This window comes from Lonchura striata, chromosome 32 (genome assembly GCF_050655825.1).
Source record: "Lonchura striata isolate lonStrDom1 chromosome 32, ASM5065582v1, whole genome shotgun sequence".
Taxonomy (NCBI): domain Eukaryota; kingdom Metazoa; phylum Chordata; class Aves; order Passeriformes; family Estrildidae; genus Lonchura; species Lonchura striata.
This window is the reverse complement of record NC_140734.1, coordinates 6,465,678-6,488,639: the sequence shown is the minus strand read 5'-3', so window position 1 is coordinate 6,488,639 and position 22,962 is coordinate 6,465,678. Positions and strand designations below refer to the sequence as shown.

Genomic DNA, 22,962 nt, shown 5'->3' with positions numbered 1-22,962 from the left:
TTCCTACCACAAAAATTTGGGAATTTCTCCCAGGAAGGAAACCCCCCCCCCCCCCGGAAATCCCCAGGGATGGGAACCCCAAAATTTTGGGGGGGATTTGGAAAGAAGGAGACCCCCCCCTGAAATGGGGGAGCCCCCCCCCAAAAAATTTGGGAACCCCCAAAATTTAGGAAACTCCCCCAAATTTTGGGAAAAACCCCCAAAATTGTGAACACCCTCCCACTACAAAACTGGGAAAAATCCCCCAAAATTTTTGGGAAAAATCCCCCAAAAATGGGGAAACCCCTCCCAGGAATTGGGGACCCCCCCCCAAAATCCCCCCCCAATTTTTGGGGTCCTCGATCTCAATTTTGGGGGGTTTACCGCAATTTTGGGATCTTTGATCTCATTTCTGGGGCGTTCACCCCAAATTTTGGCGTCCTCGATCTCATTTTTGGGGGGTTCTCCCCAAATTTTGGGTCTCCCCCCAATTTGGGAAGGGGAGCCCCTCGTGGGGGTGGGGGAGGGGCCCCCAAATATTTTTATTTTGGGGGGGGTCCTTAAATCCCGAATTTTGGGGTTCCTGAGCCCCATTTAGGGGTCCCTGATCCGTTTTTGGGGGGTTTCACCCCAATTTTTTTGGGGGGGGAGGGGTCACGGCACTTCCCCCTCCCCCACTGCACAGCCCCTCCCCCCGCCCCTCCCCCCCCTTTATTTATTGCCCCAAATGTGAACCCGGGGGTGGGGGAGGGGCGGGGGGAGGGGATTTTTTGGGGGGTTTCGGGGTTTTTTGGGGGTTTCTGGTCGAGGTTTTATTTTTTTTGTGTTTTTTTTTTTCTTTTTGTTTTTTTCTTGGTTTTTTTTTGATTTTTTTTTTTTTTAATGAATTTTTATTTAAAGCTGCTGCGAGGGGGGTGGGGGAGGGGGGGCCGTGCCCCTCCCCCCCTTTTCCCCTCCCTTCCCCCCTCCCCAAAATAAAACCGTGAGGAAAAAAATGTGGGAATTTTCTGTGGGGGAAGGGCGGGAAATTTTTTGCGGGGGGGAGGGGCAGAAATTTTGGGTGGTCCTGGGATGGGGGAGGGGCCTGAGGAAGCGAAAGGGGCGTGGCTTATCTTTATTTAATTATCAGGGCCTCATTTTCTTGCAAAGATGAGAGTTTTTTTCCTTATATGGTAATTGGGGCGTGGCTTAGCCTCATTTACATGCAAAGGTGTGATATTTTCCCTTATATGGTAATCAGGGCGTGGTTTAGCCTCGTTTTCATGTAAATATGCCAATTTTTTCTTTATATGGTGATCAGGGTTTGGTTCAGCCTCGTTTTCATGCAAAGATGCAAATTTTTTCCTTCTATGGCAATTGGGGCGTGGTTCAGCCTCGTTGTCATGTAAATATGCAAATTATTCCTTCTATGGAAATCAGGGCGTGGTTGAGCCTCGTTCCCAGCGCGGGGGGCGTGGCTTGGCCTCGTATCGGCCATGAGGGGCGTGGCTTCACCCCACGGCTAATTGGGGGGCGTGGTTTAGCCTCGTTCCCGCTCCAGGAGGCGTGACTTCACCTTTTACCCGCCAAAGGGGCGTGGTTTCACCTGTTACCCGCCAAAGGGGCGTGGTTTCACCTTTTACCCGCGTAAAGGGGCGTGGTTTCACCTATTACCCGCCAAAGGGGCGTGGTTTCACCTTTTACCCGCCAAAGGGGCGTGGTTTCACCTATTACCCGCCAAAGGGGCGTGATTTGGCCTCGTTCCCGCCTAAAGGGGCGTGGTTTCATTTTTACCCGCCAAAGGGGCGTGGTTTAGCCTCGTTTCCGCCTAGAGGGGCGTGGTTTCACCTTTTAACCGCCAAAGGCGCGTGGTTTAGCCTCGTTCCCTCCAAAGGGGCGTGGTTTCACTTTACCCGCGTAAAGGGGCGTGGTTTCGCCTATTACCCGCCAAAGGGGCGTGGTTTAGCCTCGTTCCCGCCGAAGGGGGCGTGGCCTCGCTCTGAGGGCAGCCTTTCCCCTCGGCCGCCGCCGCCGCTCCGGAAGCGGAACCGCGGCCCGAGCCCGGCCCCGCTCGGAGCCCCGCGGACCCCGAGCCTCAGCCGGCCCCGAGCCCGGCCCCGGCCCCGCTCGGAGCCGCCCGGAGCCCCGCGGAGCCTCCCCCGGCCCCGCCCGGAGCCCCGCGGAGCCTCCCCCGGCCCCGCTCGGCCCCGGCCCCGCTCGGCCCCGGCCCCGCTGTCTCCGCTCGCCCCCTCGCGCCGGCCGCGATGCCGGCGCTGCTGGAGCGGCCGAAGCTGAGCTCGGCCATGGCGCGGGCGCTGCACCGCCACGTCATGGTGGAGCGGGAGCGCAAGCGGCAGGGTGAGAGCGGCGGCGCCCCGCCAGCGGCCGGGCCGGGCCGGGGAGCCGGGGAGGGTCCCGGGATGGGCCGGGGAGCCCGGGAGGGTCCGGGATGGGCCGGGGAGCCCCGGGAGGGTCCGGGATGGGCCGGGGAGCCCCGGGAGGGTCCCGGGAGGGTCCCGGGATGGGCCGGGGAGCCGGGGGAGCCCCGCGGGGTCCCGGGGGGAACGGGGGGCCGGGCCGGGCCCCGAGGGTCCCGCGCCGCCATGGCGGGGTTGCCATGGCAACGCAGACGCCCCTGGGGCCTCCGCAGCAACAGGCCACGCCCCCTCGGTGTGTCCATAGCAACAGGCCACGCCCCTCTGCGTGCCCATAGCAACAGGCCCCGCCCCGTCGGTGTGTCCATAGCAACAGGCCACGCCCCCTCGGCGTGCCCATAGCAACAGGCCACGCCCCTCTGCGTGCCCATAGCAACAGGCCACGCCCCCGGCGGGGTTACCATGGCAACAGGCCACGCCCCTCTTTGGGTGGGGGCAAGGGGGAGCTGGGACCCCCAAAAATCCATGGTGACCCCTGAGTGACCCCTGAGTGACCAATGAGTGACCACTGAGTGACCTGAGTGACCCCTGAGTGACCATTGAGTGACCAATGAGTGACCCTGAGTGACCCCTGGGTGACCCCTGAGTGACCCTGAGTGACCCTGCGTGACCCTGAGTGACCCCTGAGTGACCAATGAGTGACCCTGAGTGACCAATGAGTGACCCGAGTGACCAATGAGTGACCCTGAGTGACCAATGAGTGACCAATGAGTGACCACTGAGTGACCAATGAGTGACCCTGAGTGACCAATGAGTGACCAATGAGTGACCACTGAGTGACCCTGAGTGACCCTGAGTGACCAATGAGTGACCAATGAGTGACCCCGAGTGACCCTGAATGACCCTGAGTGACCACTGAGTGACCAATGAGTGATCAATGAGTGATCAATGAGTGATCAATGAGTGACCCCTGACCCCTGGATGACCCTGGGTGACCCTGAGTGACCTGTGACCCCCGTGTGACCCCTGACCCCCGTGTGACCCCGGTTTGGCAGAGGAGGAGGAGGTGGACAAGATGATGGAGCAGAAGGTGCGGGAGGAGCAGGAGCGGCGCCGGCGCAAGGAGCTGGAGGAGAGGATGTCCCTGGAGGAGACCCGGGAGCAGGTGGGGAATTCACCAAAATCCACCAAAATTCACCCAAAAATCAGCCCAAAAGTTCACCCAAAATTCCCCCCAAAATCCCTCTGAAATTCCAAAAAAATTCCCAAAAAATTCCCCCAAAATCACCTCCCTGGAGGAGAGGATGTCCCTGGAGGAGACCCGGGAGCAGGTGGGGAATTCACCAAAATCCACCAAAATTCACCCAAAAATCAGCCCAAAAGTTCACCCAAAATTCCCCCCAAAATCCCTCTGAAATTCCAAAAAAAATCCCAAAAAAATCCCCCCCCTGGAGGAGAGGATGACCCTGGAGGAGACCCAGGAGCAGGTGGTGGGGAATTCACCAAAATCCACAAAAATTCACCCAAAAATCAGCCCAAAAAATTCACCCAAAAATCAACCCAAAAATTCACCCAAAATTCCCCCCCAAAATCCCTCTGAAATTCCAAAAAAAATACCCAAAAAATCCCCCCAAAATCGCCCCCCTGGGGGAGAGGATGTCCCTGGAGGAGACCCGGGAGCAGGTGGGGAAAATTCACCAAAAACCACCAAAATCAGCCCAAAAATCCCCGAAAAATTCACCCAAAATTCCCCCCAAAATCCCTCTGAAATTCCAAAAAAAATCCCCAAAAAATCCCCCCAAAATCGCCTCCCTGGAGGAGAGGATGTCCCTGAAGAAGACCTGGGAAGAGGTGGGGAAAATTCACCAAAATCCCAAAAAATTCACCCCAGAATTCCCCCAAATCCCCGAAAAATCCATCCCAAAAATCCCCAGAAAAATAAAAAAAAATCCCCTGAAAATTCCCCCAAAATCCCAAAAAATCCCCCCAAAATCGCCCCCCTGGGGGAGAGGATGTCCCTGAAGAAGACCTGGGAAGAGGTGGGGAAAAATTCACCAAAATCCAAAAAAATTCACCCAAAAATCCCAAAAAAATCCATCCCAAAATTCCCCCCCCCCAAAAAAAAATCCCCTGAAAATTCACCCAAAATTCACTCAAAATTCACTCAAAATTCACCCAAAATTCACTCAAAATTCACCCAAAATTCACCCAAAATTCACCCAAAATTCACTCAAAATTGCCTCCCTGGATGAGACCTGGGAGCAGGTGGGGAAATTCACCAAAATCCAAAAAAATTCACCCAAAAATCCCCCCAGAATTGCCAAAAAATCTCCCAAAAATTCCCCCAAAATCCCCAAAAATCCCAACAAATCCAAAATAAAAAATCTTTGGAAAATCTAAAGAAACTCCCCTCTAACTTCCCATTTTTCCCCAAAAAAAATCCCATTTCTCCCCACAAAAATCACTGGTTTTGCCCCAAAAATCCCATTTTTTCCTCCTAAAAATCTCTTTTTTTTTTCCTAAAAATCCCATTTTTCTGGCTAAAAATCCCAATTTTTTGGGCTAAAACCCCCATTCTTTTTGCTAAAACCTCAAATTTTTTGGCCAAAATTGTCATTTTTTCCCCAAATCCTGTTTTCTTACCCCAAATTCAGCTGCTGAAGCTGCAGAGAGAAGCCGGGGGAGGAAAAACTCCTTTAAAAATCCCATTTTTGGGGCTAAAATCCCCATTTTTTGGCCTAAATTCTCCATTTTTTTTGCTAAAATCCCCATTTTTTCTCCCGAAATTCCCGTTTTTTCCCAAAATCCCGTTTTTTCGCCCCAAATTCAGCTGCTGAAGCTGCAGGAGAAGCTGGGCGCGCTGCAGGAGGAGAAGCACCAGCTCTTCCTGCAGCTCAAGAAGGTTCTGCACGAGGAAGAGAAGCGGCGCCGCAAGGAGCAGAGGTGAGTTTGGGGGCAAAAAACGGGATTTTGGGAAAAAACGGGAATTTGGGAAAAACTGGGGGTTCTGGGGAAAAAAATAACAGGAGTTTTGGGGGAAAAATTGGGAGTTTTTGGGGTGAAAATGAGGATTTTAAGGGGAAAAAATGGGGATTTGGGGGGGAAAAAGGGATTTTGGAGGGAAAGAATGAGAATTTTGGGGGAAAAAATGGGATTTTTTGGGTTAAAATGGGGATTGTGGGAAAAATGGAGATTTTGGGGAAAAATAATCGGAATTTCAGGAAAAGATTGGGATTTTTGGGGTAAAGTAGCAGTTTTGGGGTGAAAAATGGAGATTTTGGGAAAAAAATCGGTAATTTTGCAGGGAAAAATGGGAATTTTGGGAAAAACAAGGGGATTTGGGAGGCAAAATAGGAATTTGGGGGAAAACCAGCTATTTTTGGAGGAAAAATGGGATTTTTTGGGGGAAAATGGGTCTTTTGGGTGAAAAAATGGCAATTTTTGGGGAAAGTGGGTTGTTTGGGGGGGGGAAATGGGAATTTGGGGGAAGAAAAGGGAATTTTGATGAATTTTGGTTTTTTGGGTGATAAAAGGGATTGCTGAGGGGTTTGGGGGGGATTTTGGGGTTTTAGGAGGGTTTGGGGCTGGTTTTTGGGTTTTTTTGGGGTTTTTGGGGTTTTTTGGGTGTTTTTCTGCTGTTGTGGGATGAATTTGGCTGCTTGGGGTGGATTTTGGGTGATTTGGGCTGTTTTGGGGTGGATTGTCTGTTTTTGGCTGGTTTTGTCTGGTTTTGCCTTTTTATACTTGTTTTGGGCTGATTTTGAGTGATTTTGGGCTAATTTTGGGCTGGTTTTGCCCGTTTTGGGCTGATTTTGGGCGGTATTGGGGTGGATTGTCTGTTTTTGGCTGTTTTTTGGCTGGTTTTGTCTGGTTTTGTCTGGTTTTGCCTGTTTTCGGCTGATTTTTGGGTGATTTGTGTTGTTTTGGGTGATTTTGGGCTGATTTTGGCTGATTTTGGCTGATTTTCTGCTGGTTTTGGGTGGTTTTGTGCTGTTTCTGTCTGATTTTGGGCTGATTTGTGCTGGTTTTGGGTGATTTTGGGCTGATTTGGGGTGATTTGTGCTGTTTTTGGATGATTTGGGGTGATTTGTGCTGATTTTGGGTGATTTTGGGCTGTTTTGGGCTGATTTTGTGCTGGTTTTGGGTGATTTGGGGCTGATTTTGGGTGATTTGGGGTGATTTTGGCTGATTTTGGGTGGTTTTGGGTGGTTTTGGGCTGTTACTGTCTGGTTTTGGGTGATTTTGGCTGATTTTGGCTGTTTTGGGCTGATTTTGTGCTGGTTTTGGGTGATTTGGGGCTGATTTTGGGTGATTTGGGGTGATTTTGGCTGATTTTGGGTGGTTTTGGGTGGTTTTGGGTGGTTTTGGGCTGTTACTGTCTGGTTTTGGGTGATTTTGGGCTGATTTATGCTGGTTTTGGGTGATTTTGGCTGATTTGTGCTGGTTTTGGGTGATTTTGGCTGGTTTTGGCTGTTTTTGGCTGATTTTGGCTGATTTTGGGCTGATTTTGGCTGATTTTGGGTGATTTTGGGCTGATTTGGGCTGATTTTGGGTGATTTTGGGTGATTTTGGGTGATTTTGGGCTGATTTTGGCTGATTTTGGGTGATTTTGGGTGGTTTTGGGCTGTTACTGTCTGTTTTTGGGTGATTTGGGGCTGTTTTTGGCTGATTTTGGCTGATTTTGGGCTGATTTTGGCTGATTTTGGGTGATTTTGGGTGATTTTGGGCTGATTTTGGCTGATTTTGGGTGATTTTGGGTGGTTTTGGGCTGTTACTGTCTGTTTTTGGGTGATTTGGGGCTGTTTTTGGCTGATTTTGGCTGTTTTTGGCTGATTTTGGGCTGATTTTGGCTGTTCTTGGCTCCCGCAGTGACCTGACCACGCTGACGGCGGCCGCGTACCCCCAGAGTTTGGGGGTGCCGGGGGCTCACCTGCTGGGCATGGCCGGTGAGCGCGGGGGCTCGGGGGGAATTTGGGGGGTCCCGGGGGGTCCCGGGGGGATTTGGGGGGATTTGGGGGGATCCTGGAGGGTCCTGGGGGGATTTGGGGGATCCTGGGGGGGATTTGGGGGGTCCTGGGGGGGATTTTGGGGATCCTGGGGGGACTTGGGGGGATTTTGGGGAATTTGGGGGGTCCTGGGGGGGTTTGGGGAGCCCTGAGGGGGGTTGGGGAGGATTTTGGGGGATCCTGGAGGGTCCTGGGGGGGATTTTGGGGAATTTGGGGGGGTCCTGGAGGGGTTTTGGAGGGTCCCAGGGGGTTCTGGAGGGATTTGGGGGGATTTGGGGGGGTCCTGGGGGAGGATTTTGGGGGATTTGGGGGGTCCCGAGGGGATTTGGGGAGGGTTTGTGTAATTGGAGGGGGATTTTTGGGGGGTTTTGGGAAGTTTGGGGGGTTTGAGGAGGTCCTGGGGGAATTTTGGGGGGTCCAGGGGGGATTTGGGGGGGTTGGGGAGGTTTTGGGGGGGTTCTGGGGCTAATTTTGGGGTAATTTTGGGGTGATTTTAGTGTGATTTTGGTGTAATTTTGGCACTGACTTCGAGGTAATTTTGGGGTGACTTTGAGGTAATTTGGGGCTGATTTTGGGGTGATTTTGGGGTGGTTTTGAGGTAATTTTGGGCTGACTTTGTGGTCATTTTGGGGTGATTTTGGGGGTGACTTTGGACTGGTTTTGGGGGGTTTTTGGGGTGTTTTGGAGGTAATTTTGGGGCTGATTTTGGGGTAGTTTTGGGCTGATTTTGGGCTGATTTTGGGGTGTTTTTCAGGTAATTTTGGGGCTGATTTTGGGGTAGTTTTGGGCTGATTTTGGGGTGTTTTGGAGGTAATTTTGGGGCTGATTTTGGGGTAATTTTGGGGTGATTTTGGGCTGATTTTGGGGTGTTTTGGAGGTAATTTTGGGGCTGATTTTGGGGTAATTTTGGGGTGATTTTGGGGTGATTTTGGGGTGTTTTGGAGGTAATTTTGGGGCTGATTTTGGGGTAGTTTTGGGGTAGTTTTGGGCTGATTTTGGGGTGCTTTGGAGGTAATTTTGGGGTGTTTTTGGGGTCCCCACAGGCAGCCCGGGGGGGCCTCGCTCGGGGCTCATCGGGGCCGACCGGGCCAAGCAAATGTTCGGGCCCCCCGTGATCAGCGTGAGTTTGGGGGGATTTGGGAGATTTTGGGGGATTTTGGGGGGTTTGGGGGGGTTTGGGGGGGGATTTGTGGGAATTTTGAGTAATTTTGGGGATATTTTTGGAAAGATTTGGGGGGGGGAGTTTGGGGGAAATTTGGGGTATTGGTGAGGACTGGAATAATTTTGGGAGGATTTTGGGGGGATTTGGCAAGGGTTTGAGGAATTTTCTGGGGATTTTTGGGGGGATTTGGGGGATTTCGGAGGAATTTGGGGGGTTTTAAATGGAATTTTGGGAGGATTTGGGGGGATTTGGGGGGATTTTGGGGGATTTTGGAGGAATTTGGGGTATTTCAGGGGATTGGAAGGATTTTGGGGCATTTTGGGGTGGTTTTGGGGAGATTTGGGGTGATTTTGGGGTGATTTGGATGATTTTGGTGTTGTTTCGGGTGATTTTGGGGTGATTTGGGGTGGTTTTGGGCGATTTGGGTGATTTTGGCTGTTTTGGGGTAGCTTTGGGGTGATTTGGGGTGGTTTTGGATGATTTTTGGTAGTTTGGAGTGAATTCAGGGTGCTTTTGGGTGTTTTTGGGGTGATTTGGGCTGGTTTTGGGGTGATTTCTGCTGGTTTTGGGTGATTTTGGGGTGATTTTGGCTGTTTTTAGGGTGATTTTAGCTGTTTTTGGGGTGATTTCGGCTGGTTTTGGGTGACTTTGGGGTGATTTTGTCTGGTTTTGGGGTGATTTTGTCTGGTTTTGGGGTGATTTTGGCTGTTTTTGGGGTGATTTTGGCTGATTTTGGGGTGATTTGGGCTGGTTTTGGGGTGATTTCTGCTGGTTTTGGGTGATTTTGGGGTGATTTTGGCTGTTTTTAGGGTGATTTTATCTGTTTTTGGGGTGATTTTGGCTGATTTTAGGGTGCTTTTGGCTGTTTTGGGGGTGATTTTGGCTGTTTTTGGGGTGCTTTTGGCTGGTTTTGGGGTGATTTCGGCTGGTTTTGGCTGTTTTTGGGGTGATTTGGGCTGATTTTGGGGTGATTTGGGCTGTTTTTGGGGTGATTTCGGCTGGTTTTGGGTGATTTTGGGGTGATTTGGGCTGTTTTTGGGGTTCCAGCCGCGCCATTTCGGGGCCCAGCCGCCCTTCGGGGCCGGGGGGGACCCCGGAGCTTTCGGGGGGGCCCAGGGGGGGCCCGGCCCCGCCCCCTTCGGGGTGGGGCAAAGCGCGGCCCCTCCCCCACCCTTCCCCCCCGCCCAGCCCCCCCCGGCCTACGGAGGAGCCCAGCAGCTGCGGGGTGAGACTGGGGATACTGGTTTGTACTGGGAGGGACTGGGGGGGACTGGGGGGGACTGGGAGGAACTGGGATGGACTGGGAGGGAACTGGGAGGGACTGGGAGGGAACTGGGAGGGACTGGGAGGGACTGGGAGGGAACTGGGAGGGACTGGGGGGGAACTGGGAGGGAACTGGGAGGGAACTGGGAGGAACTGGGAGGGACTGGGAGGGAACTGGGAGGGACTGGGGGGGAACTGGGAGGGAACTGGGAGGGAACTGGGAGGAACTGGGGGGGACTGGGGGCGACTGGGAGGGACTGGGAGGAACTGGGAGGAACTGGGAGGGACTGGGAGGGACTGGGAGGGAATGGGGGGGACTGGGGGCGACTGGGAGGAGTCACTGGGTGTCACTGGTCCATACTGGTTTATACTGGTCTGTACTGGTTTATACTGGTCCGTACTGGTTTATACTGGTCTGTACTGGTTTATACTGGTCCGTACTGGTTTATACCGATCCATACTGGTTTATACTGGTCCATACTGGTTTATACCGGTCCATACTGGTTTATACTGGTCTGTACTGGTTTATACTGGTCTGTACTGGTTTATACTGGTCCATACTGGTTTATACTGGTCCATACTGGTTTATGCTGGTCCGTACTGGTTTATACTGGTCTGTACTGGTCTCTCCCAGCCCCCGCCGCGTTCCCGGCGCTGCCGTTCCTGCCCCAGCAGCCGCCAGGGGGCGCCTTCGGCCTGCACGGGCACTTCCCCCCTGCCCAGCCAGGTGAGGGCACCCCAAAACTCACCTGGGAACCCCCAAAATTCACCTGGGCACCCCCAAAATAACACACCTGGGCACCCCTGAGCACACCTGGGGCACACCTGGGCACACCTGGGACACACCTGGGCACACCTGGGCACACCTGAGCACACCTGGGGGGTACCTGGGCATACCTGGGGGGTACCTGGGCACACCTGGGCACAGCTGGGACACACCTGGGGCACACCTGGGCACCCCTGGGCACACCTGGGCACACCTGGGCATACCTGGGCACACCTGGGGCACACCTGGGCACACCTGGGCACCCCTGGGCACACCTGGGCACACCTGGGCATACCTGGGCACACCTGGGGCACACCTGGGCACACCTGGGCACACCTGGCTCAGGTCTCCCCTCCCCCCCAGGGTTCCTCCCCCCCAGCTCGTCGCTGCCGCTGCAGAAGCAGCTGGAGCACGCCAACAGCCAATCAGGATTCAGCGAGCCCGTGAGCGGGGCGGGGCTAACGGGAAAGGGGGCGGGGCAATGGGCCAACAGCCAATCAGGATTCAGCGAGCCCGTGAGCGGGGCGGGGCTAACGGGAAAGGGGGCGGGGCAATGGGCCAACAGCCAATCAGGATTCAGCGAGCCCGTGAGCGGGGCGGGGCTAACGGGAAAGGGGGCGGGGCAATGGGCCAACAGCCAATCAGGATTCAGCGAGCCCGTGAGCGGGGCGGGGCTAACGGGAAAGGGGGCGGGGCAATGGGCCAACAGCCAATCAGGATTCAGCGAGCCCGTGAGCGGGGCGGGGCTAACGGGAAAGGGGGCGGGGCAATGGGCCAACAGCCAATCAGGATTCAGCGAGACGGGGGAGGGGCAGAAAAGGCGAATGGGGGCGGGGCAAAGGGGGGGGAGGGGCCTGAGGGGGCGGGGGAGGAATTTGGGGGTGGGGGAGGGGAAATGAGAACTGGGGAGGGGTGGAGGGAGTGGGGGAGGGGCAGGGGGAGGGGTCACGCCCCCCTGAGCCCTCCCCCACCCCCAGGCGCTGCACCCCGGCCCCGCCCTCCTGCCCAGCCCCCAACTGCCCGTGGCCATCCAGGGCAGCGCCAAGGTGCGGGGGAGGGGCGGGGGCGGGGGAGGGGCAAAATATTTGGAGGGGGAGGGGATTCTGAGGGGGGAGGGGCGGAAAGTTGGCGGGGAGGGGAATGATGGGATTTGGGGGGGGAGGGGCAGAAAGTTGGGTGGGGGAGGGGCACAGGGGGTGGGTGGGTGAGGGGGTTTTGAGGGGGGGGAGGGGCACGGGGCTGGGTGGGGGGAGGGGCAAGGGAGAATTTTGGGGGAGGGGCACAAGATATGGAGGGGGGAGGGGCAGGGCTGGGAGTGGGGGGGGAGGGGCAGCCTCGGGAGAGGGGGAGGAGCCGTGGGGGAGGGGAGGGGTGGGGGAGGGGCAATGCAGCGGCCGCTCCATTGCCCCTCCCCCACCCCACCCCTCCCCTCCCCCCCCAGCCGGCGCTGCCCTTCCCCGCCCCCCCCCGCGCCGCCTCCCCCGGGAGTTTCCCCGCCCACGGCGCCGCCCCCCAGCCGCCCCCCCCCCACGTGAGTGCCGCGACCCTCCCCCACCCCCCACGGACCCTCCCCCACCCCCACGGACCCTCCCCCACCCCCCAGGATCGATATTTTATATTGAGAGGAGTGGGGGAGGGGCAGAAGCGCCCCTCCCCCCACGCACCTCCTCCCCCACCCCCTCAGCCCCTCCCCCTGCTTCACTGCCCCTCCCCCACCCCAAAGTCCCTCCGCACGGCCCCTCCCCCACACTTACAGCCCCTCCCCCACCGCCCCTCCTCCACAGCCCCTCCCCCAGCCCCCTTTAGCCCCTCCCCCACCCCTGATTTTCACGGTGAGGGGGGGGGTGGGTGAGGGGCAGCGCCGCCCCTCCCCCTCACAGACCCTCCCCCACCCTCCATGGCCCCTCCCCCACTCTCACAGCCTCTCCTCCACACTTTCAGCCCCTCCCCCACCGCCCCTCCCCCACCCCGGATTTTCACTGGGGGGGGGTGGGGGAGGGGCAGCGCCGCCCCTCCCCCCTCCCCTGCCCTCCCCCCTCACCCGCCCCTCCCCCCAGGCCCGGCACGGCCCCTTCCTCCCCCACGGGCAGGGCCAGCGCTTCTACCACAAGTGATGATGTCATCGCCGCCCCTCCCCCCGCCCGCCTGACGTCACGGACGGCCCCTCCCCCCCCCCTTCCCAATCACCGCCGTTAATTAATTAACGAATCAACGAACCCGTTAACGACGTGACCGTTTATTATTTATTTATTTATTTATTTATTTCTCTCCGATCCGGCGAGGCCCCAACGGGAGGGGGGGGGGAGGGGCCGAGGAAAGGGGGCGGGGCCTGGGGCCGCCCCTCCCCCTCCCCCTTCAGAGGGGCGCCCCTCCCCCACCGCGGGGCTGGGGGGGGTCCGGGGGGGGGTTTGGGGTGGGGGAGGGGCGGGGGGTCCCCTCCAGCCCCGCCCCCCCCCGGTTTGAGCCCCGCCCCCCTCAGGGTGGCCCCGCCCCCCCCGCTCAGCCCCGCCCCCCCCGCGGTGCAGGTGGGGGAGGGCCCGGCCCCGGCGGCGCCTGCGGAGAGAGGGGGAGGGGTGGGAGCCGAACCGGGACCCCAGACCCAAATCGGGACCCTGAAACCCAATCAGGGACCCCTGACCCGAACCGGGACCCCCAACGGGACCCCAGACCCAAAACAGGGACCCCAATGGGGACCCCAGACCCGAATGGGGACCCCCGACCCAAACCGGAACCCCAAAGGGGACCCTGAAACCCAAACTGGGACCCCAGACCCAAATCGGGACCCCGAATGGGGACCCCAGACCCAAATACTGACCCCAGACCCAAATGGGGACCCCAAAACCCCAACGGGACTCCCGACCCAAACCGGGACCCCAATGGGACCCCAGACCCAAATGGGGACCCCCGATCCAAACCGGAACCCCAAAGGGGACCCTGAAACCCAAACTGGGACCCCAGACCCAAATCGGGACCCCCAATGGGGACCCCAGACCCAAAACAGGGACCCCAAAACCCCAACGGGACCCCAGACCCAAATCGGGACCCCCAATGGGGACCCCAGACCCAAATGGGGACCCCCAAATGGGGACCCCAGACCCAAGCCGGGACCCCCAAATCCCAAACTGGGAGCCCAGTCCCAAATCGGGACCCCAGACCCAAAACAGGGACCCCCAAATGGGGACCCCAGACTCAAAACAGAGATCCCAAAACCCCGACTGGGACCCCAGACCCAAATCGCGACCCCTAAATGGGGACCCCAAATCTCAAACTGGGACCCCAGACCCAAAACAGGGACCACGAAACCCCGACCGCAATCCCAGACCCAAAACAGGAATCCCAAAATCCCAAACCGGGACCCCAGACCCAAAGCAGGGACCCCCAGATGGGGACCCCAGACCCAAATCAGGGACCCCGAAACCACGACCACAACCCCAGACCCAAACGGGGACCCCCAAAATCCTAAACCGGGACCCCCAGTGACCCCCCAGACCCAAGCCCAGCACCCCAAATCCTGGAGGGACCCCAGACCCAAAATGTGGACCCCAAATCCCGTAACGAGGACACCTCCCCCCACTGAGCCCCCATATTTGGTGTGGCCCCGCCCCTGCTCAGTGTAGCCCCGCCCACCTGCCCCGTTTGGCCCCGCCCCCCGGGCTGTTTAACCACGCCCACTGCCCATCTGGCCACGCCCCCTCCCCGATTGGCCCTGCCCCTTGGCCCCGCCCACCTGCCCTATTCGGCCCCGCCCACCTGCCCTTATTGGTCCAGCCCCTTGGCCACGCCCCCTGTCCTATTCGGCCCCGCCTACCTGTCTTGATTGGCCCCGCCCCTTGGCCCCGCCCACCCGCCCTGATTGGCCCCGCCCCCTGCCCGGATTGGCCCCGCCCACCTGTCCTGATTGGCCCAGCCCCTTTGGCCACGCCCCCTGCCCTATTCGGCCCCGCCCACCTGCCCTGATTGGCCCCGCCCCCTGTCCTGATTGGCCCCGCCCCTTGGCCCCGCCCCTCTGCCCTGATTGGCCCCGCCCCTTTGGCCCCGCCCCTCTGCCCTGATTGGCCCCGCCCCTTGGCCCCGCCCACCTGCCCTATTTGGCCATGGCTTTGATGGCGACAGCGGCTTCCTCGGTCATGGCCGACAGCACCGTGATCTGCGGGACACCAGTACGGACCAGTAAGGACCGGTAGAAACCAGTACAAACCAGTATGGACCGGTATAAACCAGTACGGACCAGTAAGGACTAGTACGGACTGCTATAAACCAGTACGGACCAGTAAGGACCGGTAGAAACCAGTACGGACTGGTATGGACCGGTATAAACCAGTACGGACCAGTACGGACCGGTATAAACCAGTACGAACCAGTAAGGACCGGTATAAACCAGTACGGACCAGTATGGACCGCTATAAACCAGTACGGACCAGTACGGACCGGTATAAACCAGTACGGACCAGTAAGGACCAGTATAAACCAGTACGGACCAGTATGGACCGCTATAAACCAGTACGGACCAGTAAGGACCAGTATGGACCAGTACGGACCGCTATAAACCAGTACGGACCAGTAAGGACCAGTATAAACCAGTACGGACCAGTATGGACTGGTATAAACCAGTACGGACCAGTAAGGACTGGTATAAACCAGTACGAACTGGTATGGACCAGTATAAACCAGTACGGACCAGTAAGGACTAGTACGGACTGATATAAACCAATACGGACTGGTATGGACCAGTATAAACCAGTACGGACCAGTATGGACCAGTATGGACCAGTACGGACTGGTATAAACCAGTACGGACTGGTAAGGACCAGTATAAACAAGTACGGACCAGTATGGACCTGTACAGACCAGTGTGGAGTGGCACGGACCAGTACAGACTGGTATGGACCAGTATAAACCAGTACAGACCAGTATAAACCAGTACAGACCAGTATAAACCAGTATGGACCGGTATGGACTGGTATAAACCAGTACGGACCAGTACGGACCAGTATAAACCAGTACGGACCAGTAAGGACCGGTATAAACCAGTACGGACCAGTACGGACTGCTATAAACCAGTACGGACCAGTAAGGACCGGTATAAACCAGTACGGACCAGCACAGACCAGTGTGGACTGGTACAGACCAGTACGGACTGGTATGAACTGGTATAAACCAGTACGGACCAGCACGGACCAGTGTGGACCAGTATAAACCAGTACGGACCAGTAAGGGCCAGTAAGAACCAGTATGGACCTGTATGGACCAGTACGGACCAGTATGGGTTGGTATAAACTGGTATGGACCAATAAGGACCAGTATAAACCAGTACAGAGCAATGTGGACCAGTATAGACCAGTATGGACAAGTAGAAACCAGTGCGGACCAGTGTGGACCGGTATGGACTGGTATAACCTGGTACAAACCAGTATAAATCCCTATAAACCAGTATGGACCAGTATGGACCAAAACAGACCAGTATGGACCAGGATCTCCTCCCCGCAGTCCCTCCCAGTCCAAACCAGTATAACCAGTACAAATCAGTATAAACCAGTACAAACCCGTATAAACCAGTACACACCAATATAAGCAGTATAACCAGCAAACGAGTACACACCAGTACAAACCAGTACACACCAGTATAACCAGTGCTCACCAGGATCTCCTGGCCCAGCTCCCCCAGTATAACCAGTATAACCAGTATAACCAGCACTCACCAGGATCTCCCGGCCCAGTTCCCCCAGTATAACCAGTATAACCAGTATAACCAGTATAACCAGTATAACCAGTGCTCACCAGGATCTCCTCCCCGCAGTCGTACTTCTGCTCGATCTCCCGGCCCAGTTCCCCCAGTATAACCAGTATAACCAGTATAACCAGTATAACCAGTGCTCACCAGGATCTCCTCCCCGCAGTCGTACTTCTGCTCGATCTCCCGGCCCAGTTCCCCCAGTATAACCAGTATAACCAGTATAACCAGTGCTCACCAGGATCTCCTCCCCGCAGTCGTACTTCTGCTCGATCTCCCGGCCCAGCTCCCCCAGTATAACCAGTATAACCAGTATAACCAGTATAACCAGTGCTCACCAGGATCTCCTCCCCGCAGTCGTACTTCTGCTCGATCTCCCGGCCCAGCTCCCCCTCCGGCAGCCGCAGGTCCTCGCGCACCTCCCCGCTGTCCTGGAGCAGCGACAGGTACCCGTCCTGGATCCCGATCAGCTGCGTGTGACATACGTGTAACATACGTGTAACATATGCGTGAGAGACGGGGAACGCACACAGGTACCCGTCCTGGATCCCGATCAGCTGCGTGTGACATACGTGTAACATACGTGTGAGAGACGGGGAACGCACACAGGTACCCATCCTGGATCCCGATCAGCTGCGGGTGACATACGTGTGACATACGTGTAACATATGTGTGAGAGACGGGGAACGCACACAGGTACCCGTCCTGGATCCCGATCAGCTGCGGGTGACATACGTGTGACATACGTGTAACATATGTGTGAGAGACGGGGAACACAGACAGGTACCCGTCCTGGATCCCGATCAGCTGCGGGTGACATACGTGTAACATACGTGTAACATATGTGTGAGAGACGGGGAACGCACACAGGTACCCGTCCTGGATCCCGATCAGCTGCACGTGAAATACATGTGAGAGACATGTAACATATGTGTGAGAGACGGGGAACACACCCAGGTACCCGTCCTGGATCCCGATCAGCTGCGGGTCACATACGTGTAACATACGTGTAACATACGTGTAACATATGTGTGAGAGACGGGGAACGCACACAGGTACCTGTCCTGGATCCCGATCAGCTACACGGGTAACATGCATGTAACATGTGAGACATGTGATAGACATGTAACATACGTGTGAGAGACGGGGAACACACCCAGGTACCCGTCCTGGATCCTGATCAGCTACACGTAAAATACACGTGAGAGACATGTAACATACGTGTGAGAGACGGGGAACACACCCAGGTACCCGTCCTGGATCCAGACAGATGAGACACGTGTGTCCCTGTGCTCAGTTCTGTTACACGTGTGTACAGGTGTGTCAGAGGTATGTGCCACCTGTACAGGTGTGCACAGGTGTGTCAGAGGTGTGTGTTACGTGCACACGCGTGTCGCAGGCGTGTTACCTGGAAGTCGTTCCGTTTGATGTTGGGCACGTCCATGTTGTGGGTGGACGGGCAGATGTCCTCGTACTTCTTGCCCGTGAAGATGTCGATGCCCACCAGGTGCACCTGGGGAAACTGGTTATACTGGGAGGGACTGGGAGGGACTGGGAGGGAACTGGGAGGGACTGGGAGGGACTGGGAGGGACTGGGAGGGACTGGGAGGGACTGGGAGGGAACTGGGAGGGACTGGGATGGACTGGGAGGGACTGGGAGGGACTGGGAGGGACTGGGAGGGACTGGGATGGACTGGGAGGGAACTGGGAGGGACTGGGAGGGAACTGGGAGGGACTGGGAGGGACTGGGAGGGAACTGGGAGGGACTGGGAGGGACTGGGAGGGAACTGGGAGGGACTGGGAGGGACTGGGAGGGACTGGGAGGGACTGGGAGGGAACTGGGAGGGACTGGGATGGACTGGGAGGGACTGGGAGGGACTGGGAGGGACTGGGAGGGAACTGGGAGGGACTGGGAGGGACTGGGAGGGACTGGGATGGACTGGGAGGGAACTGGGAGGGACTGGGAGGGACTGGGAGGGACTGGGAGGGACTGGGAGGGAACTGGGAGGGACTGGGAGGGACTGGGAATGGACTGGGAGGGAACTGGGAGGGACTGGGAGGGAACTGGGGGGGACTGGGAGGGACTGGGAGGGACTGGGAGGGACTGGGAGGGACTGGGAATGGACTGGGAGGGACTGGGAGGGAACTGGGGGGGACTGGGAGGGACTGGGAATGGACTGGGAGGGAACTGGGAGGGACTGGGAGGGAACTGGGGGGGACTGGGAGGGAACTGGGAGGGACTGGGAGGGACTGGGAATGGACTGGGAGGGAACTGGGAGGGACTGGGAGGGAACTGGGGGGGACTGGGAGGGACTGGGAGGGACTGGGAGGGACTGGGAGGGACTGGGAATGGACTGGGAGGGACTGGGAGGGAACTGGGGGGGACTGGGAGGGACTGGGAATGGACTGGGAGGGAACTGGGAGGGACTGGGAGGGAACTGGGGGGGACTGGGAGGGACTGGGAGGGACTGGGAGGGACTGGGAGGGACTGGGAATGGACTGGGAGGGACTGGGAGGGAACTGGGGGGGACTGGGAGGGACTGGGAATGGACTGGGAGGGAACTGGGAGGGACTGGGAGGGACTGGGAGGGACTGGGAGCCCAAACTGGGAGCACTGGGATCCAAACTGGGATCCATACTGGGAGCACTGGGAGCGTTCAGGGCCAATTTGGGATTCCGGGGGGATTTTTTGGGAATCCCGACGGGAATTTCACCATTTCAGGATCCCCACCGGGAATTTGGGGATTTTTTCCAGAATTTCGGGATTTTCCCCAGAATTTTCAGATTTTCCTGGAATTTTGGCCACCCAGGAATTCCCGAATCCCAATTTTGGGTTTTTTTGGAGCTTTTTGGGGGTATTTTGGGGGGAAATCAGAACCCAAAAAAAGCTCCGTGAGAGGCCTCAGGAATTTGGGGTTTTCTCGGGAATTCTGGGATTTTCCTGGGAATTTTAGGATTTTTCCCAGAATTTCGGGATTTTCCCAGGAATTTTGGGATTTTCCCAGGAATTTTCCCAGGAATTTTGGGATTTTCCCGGAAATTTTGTATTTTCCTGGGAATTTTGGGATTTCCCCAGGATTTTGGGCCCGTTCTGGGATTCTGGCTACCTTGGCATTCCCAAATCCCCAATTTTGGGGATTTTTGGGGCATTTTTTGGGTTTTTTGGAGGAATCAGAACCCAGAAAAAGCTCCAAGCAGCTCCAGAGGAACCGCGATCACTTTGTGCTGACTCGGCTCAGGATTTTGGGATTTCCTCAGGAATTTTGGGATTTCCCCAGGATTTTTGGGCCCGTTCTGGGGTTTTGGCTACCTTGGCATTCCCAAATCCCCAATTTTGGGGATTTTTGGGGCATTTTTGGGAGAATCAGAGCCCAGAAAAAGCTCCAAGCAGCTCCACAGGAATCGCGATCACCGGGAGCTGACTCGGCTCAGGATTTTGGGATTTCCTCAGGAATTTTGGGATCTCCCCCAGGATTTTTGGGCTTGTTCTGGGATTTTGGCTACCTTGGCATTCCCAAATCCCCGATTTGGGGATTTTTGGGGCATTTTTTGGGTTTTTTGGAGGAATCAGAACCCAGAAAAGGCTCCAGGAAGCTCCAAAGGAACATCAACTGCTCGGGGCTGACTCTGCTCAGGATTTTGGGATTTCCTCAGGAATTTTGGGATCTTCCCAGGATTTTTGGGCTTGTTCTGGGATTCTGGCTACCTTGGCATTCCCAAATCCCCCATTCAGGGGATTTTTGGGGCATTTTTTGGGTTTTTTGGAGGAATCAGAACCCAGAAAAGGTTCCAGGAAGCTCCACAGGAACCGCGATCACCGGGAGCTGACTCAGCTCAGGATTTTGGGATTTCCTCAGGAATTTTGGGATCTCCCCCTGGATTTTTGGGCCCGATCCGGGATTTTGGCTACCTTGGCGTGGCCGTGCTTGCCCGTTTTGGAGGTGCTCATCTCCACGATCTTGCAGGGGCGGCCCTTGAGCACCACGAAGCCGTTCTTGCGCAGCGCCGAGCACTGCATGGGGAACGTGGCCGAGGCCCCCGCGTCGCCCGTCTCGAAGTCCAGGTCGTCGGCCATCGCCTCTCTGGGGGGGCCCCCCCAAAAAAACATCGGGGTTTGGGGGGGGCAAAGCGAAATTTGGGGGGGCAGGGGGCAGCGGGGAAAATTTGGGGGGCGGGGAAGGTCCAGGAAGCCCAAAAATCGGGGGTGAAGTGGGAGAAGAACTTGAAAAAGGCGGTGGGGAGCACAAAAATGGGGCTCAGAGAGTGGGAACCCCAAAATTTGGGGGTTTGGGGTGGGGAAAGTGAAATTTGGGGGTTCAGGGGGTGGGGAAAGTGAAATTTGGGGACTCAGGGGGCAGCAGGGAAAATGTAGGGGCTGGGGAGGTCAGGAGAGCCCAAAAATCGAGGGTGAAGTGGGAGAAGAACTTGAAAAAGGGGGTGGGGAGCACAAAAATGGGGCTCAGAGGGTGGGGAACCCCAAAATTTGGGGGTTTGGGGTGGGGAAAGTGAAATTTGGGGGGGCAGGGGGCAGCGGGGAAAATCTGGGGGGTGGGGAAGGTCGGGGGACGCAAAAATTTGAGAAAAGGAAGTGAAGAAATAGGGTGGAGAGCCTAAAAATGGGGTTTGGAGGGTGGGGAAGCCCAAAATTTGGGGTGTGGAAAGTGAAATTTGGGGGTTCAGGGGGTGGGGAAAGTGAAATTTGGAGGGTTGGGGGCAGCAGGAAAAATCTGGGGGGCGGGGAGGGTTAGGGGAGCCCAAAAATTGGGGGAAAAGAGAGAAAAGGAAGGGAAGAAATGGGGTGGAGACTCTAAAAATGGGGTTCAGAGGGTGGGAACCCCAAAATTTGGGGGTTCAGGGGGTGGGGAAAGTAAAATTTGGGGGTTTGGGGTGGGGAAAGTGAAATTTGGGGGGTCAGGGGGGAGCTGGAAAAATTTGGGGGGTGGGGAAGGTCAGGGGAGCCCAAAAATTGGGGGTGAAGTGGGGAAAGGAGCTGAAAATGGGGGTGGGGACCCCAAAAACGGGGTCCCGAAATGGGAAAAGCGAACCCCAAAAATGGGGAACCCCAAAAATGGAGACCCCCAAAAATGGGGAGCCCCAAAAACTGATCGAGGAACCCCAAAAAAAGAGAATCAGGAGCCAAAATTTTGGGGTGGGGACCCCCAAAAATCCCCAATTTTGGGGGGGGGGGGGGGGGCTGGGTGGTCATGGGGGAGAATTTTGGGGGGGTCCAGGGGGGTTTTGGGGGGGAATTTTGGGTTTTTTTGGGGGGTTCCCTAGAGGGGTCCCCAAAATTTCCTCCTATGGAATTAGGGGGTCCCCAAATTTCCTTATATGGAAATTCAGGGTTCCACTTCCTTATAAAGGAATTTTGGGGGTTCCCCCATTTCGTGATAAGGCCCCTGGGGGGGATCCCCCAAATTTTGGGGGAGTTTATCCCAATTTTTCTCCAAATTTTAGGGGTTTTCCCAAATTTTTGGGGGTTTATCCCCAATTTTGCCCAAATTTTGGGGGAGTTATCCCCAAACTCCCCCAAATTTTTAGGGGGCTTATCCCCAAATCCCCCCAAACTTTGGGGAGGTTATCCCCCAATTTCCCCAAATTTTGGGGGGGAATCCCCTAATTTTGGGTGGGGCTATCCCCAGATTCCCCTAAATTTTGGGGGGAGTTATCCCCCAATTCCTCCTATTTTTGGAGTGGGTTTATCCCCAAATCCCCCCAAATTTTGGGTAGATTTACCCCCAAATTACCCCTTATTTTTAGGGGACTTTACCCCCAAATCCCCCCAAATTTTGGGTGGGTTTACCCCCAAATCCCCCCAATTTTTAGGGGACTTTACCCCCAAATCCCCCCAATTTTTAGGGGACTTTACCCCCAAATCTGCCCTGATTTTGGGTGGGTTTACCCCCAAATCCCCCCAGATTTTGGGTGGGTTTGCCCCCAAATCCCCCCTCATTTTCAGGGGACTTTACCCCCAAATCCCCCCAGTTTTTAGGGGACTTTACCCCCAAATCCCCCCAATTTTCAGGGGACTTTACCCCCAAATCCCCCCAATTTCTGGGCCGGTTTCCCCCCAGCCCCCGGATTCGGGGCTCCCCCCTCGCCGCCGCCACGCGGCCCCCTGGCGGGCGGGCGCGGCCTGGGCCGGGCCCGGGGGGGGAAAAGCTCCGCGGGAGGAGCTCGGGGGGCTCGCGGGGCTCCTCCCGCGGCCGCCCCGGGGCTCGGCCGCCGCCCGGGGCCGCCCGGGACTCACCGGAGCCCCCAAGGCCGAAGCCGCCGCCGCCGCCGCCGCCGCCGCGCTGGAGCTGCTGCAACCCCCGGGCCCCACCGCGCATGCGCGACCGCCCCGCGCGGGGGGGGGGGAGCGGCACTGGGCATGCGCGGTGAGGCCGGGGCAGCGCCGCGGAGCGAACGGCGCACGCGCCATGCGGGGAGGGGTGGACGGAGCCGCGTGCGCGCATGCGCCAGCGCAGGGAGGGTTGGGTTACGGCGCGATGGCGCCGCCCTGCTCGGGAGATCTCGCGGGATTTGCGGGGTTCAGCGCTTGGCGTGCCGCGGGGAGATCTCGCGAGAGTCGCCAGCGCCGCCGCGCTCCCTGAGGGAAATCTCGCGAGGTTTGGAGCACGCGGCGGGCCTGAGGCCTCACCTCAAGCGCCTTTTGGAGGGGGGGGGGGCGTTGCCATGGCAACGGCGCTGGCAGGGC

General features: G+C 56.9%; 2 protein-coding genes across 6 annotated transcripts; one reads left to right on the top strand and one right to left on the bottom strand.

Moving 5' to 3' along the window:
- The first annotated feature begins 1,958 nt into the window (after positions 1 to 1,958).
- GPS2 (G protein pathway suppressor 2) lies at positions 1,959 to 12,758 on the top strand. 5 transcript variants are annotated; one of them, XM_085564277.1, is made up of 11 exons: positions 1,959 to 2,316; positions 3,389 to 3,498; positions 5,164 to 5,276; positions 7,203 to 7,279; positions 8,384 to 8,460; positions 9,550 to 9,745; positions 10,400 to 10,492; positions 10,895 to 10,974; positions 11,509 to 11,577; positions 11,973 to 12,062; positions 12,589 to 12,758. In XM_085564277.1, the coding sequence occupies exons 1-11, from the start codon at positions 2,223 to 2,225 to the stop codon at positions 12,643 to 12,645; spliced, it is 1,056 nt and encodes a 351-aa protein (XP_085420403.1). In that variant the 5' UTR covers positions 1,959 to 2,222; the 3' UTR covers positions 12,646 to 12,758. The 5 variants fall into 5 exon arrangements, with proteins under 5 accessions (XP_085420403.1, XP_085420399.1, XP_085420400.1 ...); XM_085564273.1 differs by lacking the exons at positions 11,509 to 11,577; positions 11,973 to 12,062; positions 12,589 to 12,758 and having other exon boundaries at positions 1,960 to 2,316; positions 10,895 to 11,433; XM_085564274.1 differs by lacking the exons at positions 11,509 to 11,577; positions 11,973 to 12,062; positions 12,589 to 12,758 and having other exon boundaries at positions 1,962 to 2,316; positions 9,550 to 9,727; positions 10,895 to 11,433.
- EIF5A (eukaryotic translation initiation factor 5A) lies at positions 12,748 to 22,583 on the bottom strand. Its single transcript, XM_085564278.1, has 6 exons — positions 22,513 to 22,583; positions 20,173 to 20,344; positions 17,671 to 17,775; positions 16,601 to 16,732; positions 14,611 to 14,678; positions 12,748 to 13,084 (listed from the first exon to the last, which is right to left on the bottom strand). Exons 2-5 carry the CDS (start codon positions 20,335 to 20,337, stop codon positions 14,616 to 14,618), a joined length of 465 nt encoding a protein of 154 aa, XP_085420404.1. The 5' UTR covers positions 20,338 to 20,344; positions 22,513 to 22,583; the 3' UTR covers positions 12,748 to 13,084; positions 14,611 to 14,615.
- Between the last annotated feature and the right edge of the window lie 379 nt (positions 22,584 to 22,962).

Bases quoted from the DNA above. Each gene is read 5' to 3' on its own strand.
- GPS2 (XM_085564273.1), top strand. From the start codon at position 2,223: ATGCCGGCGCTGCTGGAGCGGCCGAAGCTGAGCTCGGCCATGGCGCGG. The intron at 2,317-3,388 runs GTGAGAGCGGCG...CCGGTTTGGCAG, and splicing joins GCGGGAGCGCAAGCGGCAGG to AGGAGGAGGAGGTGGACAAG. The intron at 10,493-10,894 runs GTGAGGGCACCC...CCTCCCCCCCAG, and splicing joins CTTCCCCCCTGCCCAGCCAG to GGTTCCTCCCCCCCAGCTCG.
- EIF5A (XM_085564278.1), bottom strand. From the start codon at position 20,337: ATGGCCGACGACCTGGACTTCGAGACGGGCGACGCGGGGGCCTCGGCC. The intron at 17,776-20,172 runs GTAGCCAAAATC...CAGTTTCCCCAG, and splicing joins GCAAGCACGGCCACGCCAAG to GTGCACCTGGTGGGCATCGA. The intron at 16,733-17,670 runs GTAACACGCCTG...TGTCACACGCAG, and splicing joins TCAAACGGAACGACTTCCAG to CTGATCGGGATCCAGGACGG.